Here is a 6,861-nt window from a genome sequence, read left to right on the forward strand (position 1 = left end):
TTACATTTCTTGTCATTTAAGATTCTTGCAATTTACATTTCTTGCTCTTTAAGTTTCTTGCCAATTTACATTCTGCAACTTTAAATTCATTGCTATTTACTTTCTGTTGGCTACAATTTCACACAATTCACTTCAATGTTAGCTTGACTAAACCAATCACCCGCTAAAGTTGCTTGATCCATCAATCCCTGTGGGATCGACCTCACTCACGTGAGTTTTACTACTTGATGCGACCCGGTATACTTGCCGGTTAGATTTGTGTGTTTGGAATTCGTTTTCTGCACATCACTCCCCACACTTAGAGATTTGCACAGTCCTCCGTGCTATCAATGAAGGATAGAGTGGGTCCGGGAGTGTCACTCGCAGTGGCCATAGGACGGTGAAACAAAGACATGTTCACCTCTTGATTACTTCTTTGCCATGATCCCAGGTGGACTCCGGATTGTCGGTTTCCGCCATAGGTGGATTGGTGAATCTTGCAGGAACTTTCTTTTCTACCTCATCAATACGGCTATAGCTCTTCAACTACTTAGCAAGTGGTTTGGCCTTCGAGGAAGTTTGCTCCTTGATGGTTGTTCTTTGAGTTACTCTCTTTGTAGACGGCTTTTGGAGGTCTCTCCTTTCCTTTTTAGTGCCCATCCTAAAAAGAGAAAAAGAGAAAAAACATTAAGCTCAGAGAGACAACAACCGGAAATAATACAATGCAAGTGAAGATTAATGCCACAAGGGAGTAAAGTGTCCTGACGACATGACAGCTGCAACATGTAAGCAAGACAACAATATAAACATGGAGGCATATTACTAGCATGAGATGCAAGAGTGAAAGAGGCATGCAAGTATGAAGCATGAGAAGAATAAACTCAAGCATCAATAACAACAATGATAAGCATATGTAAGAAAGGTGGGGGTCATAGAAAAACCTTTCGCTCAACTAACTCCAACATAATGAAGTATAGAATTGGAAGAATATGGGGTTAGAGAACATTGAACCACTCATTCTTACATGATGCTACAAGCATGGCAAACCATTAATCAACGAGCAATTGATGATGAAAATTCATGAAAAAGATGCTCAATGCTCATGTAGTGCAAGTGTTGTGAAAAAAAAAAGCACTAAGTTGAAAGAAAAAGGTTCACAATGAACAAAGATGTCATTGGCTCTTTCTCACAAACACTTGGTATGCAAGGTGTAAATAACAAGCAAGTTTGATGAGTTCAAGGGGGATATACCCCAAAATAGAATGTTATTTACCATAGCACAAACAAGCTAAGAGATATGAAAGAATTAACCAATTCAAAAGTAAATAAGATTCAACACCCATACAAGAAAATAAAAGGAAAGAAAAGAAACAAGAGTAAACAAACAAACAAACAACAAAATTAAAATGCAAACAAAATAAAGAGAGTAAAGTGAGTAAATGCAATAGTAAAGAAAAATTATAAAAAAAAAAGAAACAAAAGAGAATGAAGAGAAATGCAACTATTAGAGAAGGAAGAAAGTGAGGTTGAGTGTAAGTGAGAAAAGGAGAAGAAGAGAGAGGAGAGAGAAGACATAAAAAAGGAAAGAGAAATGTGGGACCACTAGAGGTGGTGGTCTGATGAATGGATTTTTGACGGTTTAGAATTCTCAAATGAAATCTCGTTGCAATATAGTTTCTAAACCAACATTAATCCTTTCATACAAAAGATTGTTTGTCACAAGTACAAACCCCTAAAATTATAAACCAAAGTATTCAAACCTCGGGTCGTTCTCCCTAGGAATTGCGATAAAGTGTTCTTATTATTGGTTATGAGGTATATTTTGGGGTTTTGGGGATAATAGGCAAGAAATATAAATGGCAAAGGAAATAAACTAACAACTAACAAAGCTCTTGGCAAGATATGAGAACTAGAAGTCCTATCCTAGTTATCCTCCTCAATTGTGACAACAAATTGTCCATTGCTCCCACTTAGTTAACCTCTAACCATGGAGGAAAGTCAAGTGGATGAATCAATTTGATTCTTCAAGTCCTAATCAACTCTTAGGGAAAGACTAGCTTTAGAGGCATTCAAATCAACTAGCAACTTCTAATCTTCAATCAACAAAGGCATTAGATAACTCAAGATTCACTAATTACTCTACCTAGGCCAAGAGGAACAAAATCTATACTAAAGTCCAACCAAGCATTTCATCAACCACATGGAAGGCATAAAAGGAAAGTAAAATGAATTAAGCAATTCAACAATAAGGGAACATGAATCATAACAAAAACAACAACAACAAAGCCTTGTCCCACTAAGTGGGGTCGGCTACATGAATCAAACGACGCCATTGTGCTCTGTCATGTATCATGTCTACAGAGAGACCGTTTACATGTAGGTCTCGTTTGACCACCTCATGGATAGTCTTCTTAGGTCTTCCTCTGCCTTTCGCCCTTTGTCCATCTTCCATCTCATCCACCCTCCTGACTGGATGTTCTATCGGTCTTCTTCTCACATGTCCAAACCACCTGAGACGCAATTCAACCATCTTTTCCACAATGGGTGCTACTCCAACTCTCTCCCTTATATCTTCATTCCTTATTTTATCCAATCACGTATGACCACTCATCCATCTCAACATCTTCATCTCTGCCACACTCAGCTTATGTTCGTGCTCCCCTTTAGCCGCCCAACACTCCGTACCATACAGCATAGCCGGTCTTATAGCGGTGCGATAGAATTTACCTTTAAGTTTTAAAGGCACTTTTTTGTCGCATATAAAACCAGATGCACTCCGCCATTTTGACCAACCTGCTTGGATCCTATGGTTTACATCCTGTTCAATCTCTCCATTGTCCTGTATGATGCACCCAAGATACTTAAAACTTTTAACTTTTCGTAGGGTGTTTTCTCCAATCTTCACCTCTATATTGGGGTTTTTCCTTCTCAGACTGAACTTACATTCCATATATTCCGTCTTGCTACGGCTTATGCGCAGACCATATACTTCTAGAGCTTCTCTCCATAACTCCAACTTCTTATTTAGGTCTTCCCTTGACTCTCCCATAAGGACGATATCATCGGCAAAAAGCATGCACCATGGCACAGGCTCTTGGATGTGCTCTGTGAGTACTTCCAAGACTAATGTGAAAAGGTATGGACTTAAGGATGATCCCTGGTGTAATCCTATACCAATAGAGAATTCCTCTGTCACACCACCTTGGGTCTTCACACTAGTTGTGGCCCCATCATACATGTCTTTAATTGCCCGAATATATGCGATCCTTACTCTCCTCTTTTCTAAAACCTTCCATAAGACCTCCCTTGGTACCCTATCATACGCTTTTCCAAATCAATAAACACCATATGTAGATCCCTTTTATTAAATTGCATTAAAATGAAAATAGGAGAAACAAAAAGTGCATCAACATAAAAGTAGAGAATTACATAAATTAAATGCTAAACTAGAAAGAGGAGAGGTAGAAGAAGAAGAATTACAAAAGGAAAAGTAAATCAAAGCATGAAATTAACCTAGATCTAAGAAATTCTAATCTAGATCTAACCTAATCCTAATTCTAGAGAGAAGAGAGAGATTCTCTCTCTAGAAACTAACTTTCCCTCCAAAACTTAAACTAAAAACTAAACTAATGTCCTAGATATTTGATTCCCCTTTAGTCCTTGGGTTAAATAGCATCAGAGATGAGTTGGATTTGGGTCTGGAAAGCCCAGAAATCGCCCCCAGCGGATTGCCTTTATGTGTGTCACGTGTGAGCATCGACGCGTACGCGTGGGTCACTCGTACGCATCGCTTGACAATTTTTCATCCACGCATACGCATCATGTACGCGTACGCGTTGCCATGCGACCTCACAATCCATGTGTGCGCGTTTGCTGCACGTGCGCGTCATTAATCTCATCATCCCAAATCCTTGTTTTTCCATGATTTCTCCACTTTGCATGCTTTTCTCTCCATTCCTCTGATCCATTCCTAGCCTTTTCAACCTGAAATCACTAACACACACATCAAGGCATCTAGTGAAATCAAAGGTGAATCAAAATTGGCAATTAAAGGCCTAAAAAGTATGTTTTCACACTTAAGCACAAATTAGAAGACAATCATGAAACCATGCTATTTCATTGAATAAATATAGGTAAAAGGTCATAAAATCTCCTAAATTAAGCACAAGATAAACCCTACAAATGGGGTTTATCATGGTCACCGATGGTTGAAGTCGCCAGTGGTGGTGGGCGGAGAAGAGGTGGTAAGGAGAAGGAAGAAGAAAGAAGAAAGGAAGGAAAAGTAGAGGAGAGAAATGGAAGGAGAAAGAGAGAACAGGGCAACGTGCTCTGCCAACTGTGTCATGCAAGTGACGTGTGCGCTTCACCCACGCGTACGCGTGGGCAGCACGAAATGACGCGCGACGCGTAAGCATCGTCTATGCCTACGCGTGAAAAGCAAAAAATGGGCATAGGACGCGTACGCATTGACCACGCCTATGCGTGGTCAGCAACAGAGAGAGGGGGTGCGTTCGCGTCAGCTGACGCGCACGCATGGGGTGAGATTGTGCTCCTCGCACAAAAGTAGCATAAAACTCGTGCAACTCTCTGGTTTTTGTACCAGGAGTTGCGAGTTCAGCAAACGACGCATTTGCATCGCCCACGCTCACGCGTGGGTATGTGTTATGGACCATCGACGCGTATGGGTCACAGACACGAACGCGTGGGAAGCATTGTGCTCCCAGCACAGAATTTGCACAGTCCCAACACAACTCTCTGGTTTTTGTACCGGGAGTTGTGGAGATTCATCGACGCCTACGCGTCGTCCACGCCTACGCATGGGACAACGTTTTCTTTCTTAACAACATGAGGGAGACAATTATAGCATAATCTTGGCATTTATTCAAGCTAGGCACTTTAAAAACACTTAGAATTTTGGGCATTACTCAAAATCAAACATTTTTCTTCAAACTTGCCAATTTAACCAATACCAAGATCAATGAAATTCTCATGGCCATTCTAACAAGCTCAATAAGACAAAACAAAATCAAGCATTCTTAAAACAAACTCACAAAATCAAACAATCACAAAATCAAACAAAGATTCTTAAAACTACATGCAAGAAATTATGTACAAGGAAGATTATACCATGGTGGGGTGTCTCCCACCTAGCACTTTTCTTTAACGTCCATAAGTTGGACGGTCATGAGCTTGAAATCATCTTTTTGGGAACATCCTCAAGGACATCCATCTTGTCCTTCTTGTTGGCTTTGGTACGAGTGTCCTTCAAGGGGAGATGCTTCCACTTTTCAGTTGCACCATGATTGGGTGCCTTGTTCACTTAAGGATATGAAAGTTTTGGATCCTTCCCCTTTTACTTGCTAAGTCCTCTTATACCCAAATTCCTACTGACACTTATCTCATTATTGCTCCCAAGGTATTCTTCAATCACATCATCTTCAACAATGTCACCACTAAAAATTGAGTGGACCTCTAGAGGTTGTCTCATGGTTTCCTCCAATTTGAACTTCACCACCTTCCCTTTGGCTTCAAAAGAGTAATCACCCAAAAATGCATCCAATTTGAACTGGGATGTCTTCAAGAATGGCCTCCCAAGTAAGATGGAGAACGGCCTATCCGAATCAATGGGAGGTGTCTCTAGGATATGAAAATCCACCAGAAAGATTAAGTCTTGAATTCTCACCAACACATTCTCAGCAATGCCCACAACTGAAATTATACTCTTGTCCACAAGCACAAACCTAGCTCCGGATCGCTTCAACGGTGCAAGGTTCAACTTCTCATAAATCGAGAGTGGCATAATGCTCACACATGACCCTAGGTCACACATGCAATCCTTAAGTTGAATCTCACCAAACATACACGACACCAAGCAAGGACCGAGATCACTATATTTTTCAGGTAAATCATCCATCACAGAAGAAACAGAATTTCCTAATGGATTCATCCCTAGTCCACCAATCTTCTCTTTATGAGTGCACACATCCGTAAGGAACTTAGCATATTTCGGAACTTGATGTATGGCATCAAAGAGTGGAATAGTTACTTCCACATTCTTGAAGATTTGCACTATGTTGGGATCAAGCTCCTCATGCTTCTTGGACTTCTTAGTTAACGTAGGAAAAGGTATAGGAATTTATTCCTCTAAGGTGCTCTTCTTCTTTGGTTCCTTGGCCCTCAATTGTTCTTCTTCTTTCTTTACAACTTTTTCCTCCTTTTCATCTTCATCCATCTTTATTGTTTCACCAACTTCCACATTATGAACATCCTCCGCCAACTTGATGGGTTTAGGTTCAACTTTCTCAAGCATTGTACCACTCATCAAGTTAATTGCATTGATGCTACCCTTTGGGTTTGGGAGGGGTTGAGAAGGAAGGCTAGATAAGCTAGAGGCTTGGTTGGTGTTGGTATTGTCAGTAGGAGGTAAGGTCAACCTTGAGAGAATTTTGGCTATGGAAGACATTTGGGCACTTATAGTGCTCATTTGTGCAATGAGAGTCCTATTGCTCTATTCATGTTTCTCGACAATAGCCCTAAGTCTTTCTTGCTCTTGGTGGAGTGCACGGTTAGAATCATCACCTTGGTTGGTGGGAGAAGAAGAGGATTGGTTGGATTGTTATCTTTGGTGTGGTGCTTGGTATCTAGAGTGGTTGTTTTGGTTGGCTTGATGGTTGTTGTTGTGAGATTGGGATAAAGATTGGTGGTTGTTGTGGTAGTGAGAAGAGGCGTTGTTCTATCTTTGATTTTTATTGTTCCCTTGTGCATTGTCCGTCCACCCTTGATTAGAACTATTACTATGTGAGTAATTGTTTTGGCCTTGAGATTGAAAGGGTGGACGGTTGTTGTAGTTTACATTGGCTACTGCAAGGGTATAATCCTCTT

General features: G+C 40.6%; 1 protein-coding gene across 1 annotated transcript; it reads right to left on the reverse strand.

Annotated features, from left to right (window-relative positions):
* Positions 1-5,332: 5,332 nt before the first annotated feature.
* Positions 5,333-5,926, reverse strand: LOC107646751 (uncharacterized). The gene has a single exon (XM_016350914.1). It carries the CDS (start codon positions 5,924-5,926, stop codon positions 5,333-5,335), a length of 594 nt encoding a protein of 197 aa, XP_016206400.1.
* Between the last annotated feature and the right edge of the window lie 935 nt (positions 5,927-6,861).

This window comes from Arachis ipaensis, chromosome B6 (assembly GCF_059453495.1).
Source record: "Arachis ipaensis isolate K30076 ecotype BB chromosome B6, ASM5945349v1, whole genome shotgun sequence".
In the NCBI taxonomy this organism is placed as follows: domain Eukaryota; kingdom Viridiplantae; phylum Streptophyta; class Magnoliopsida; order Fabales; family Fabaceae; genus Arachis; species Arachis ipaensis.

Coding starts and splice junctions, on each gene's coding strand:
- LOC107646751 (XM_016350914.1), bottom strand. CDS start 5,926: ATGAATCCATTAGGAAATTCTGTTTCTTCTGTGATGGATGATTTACCT.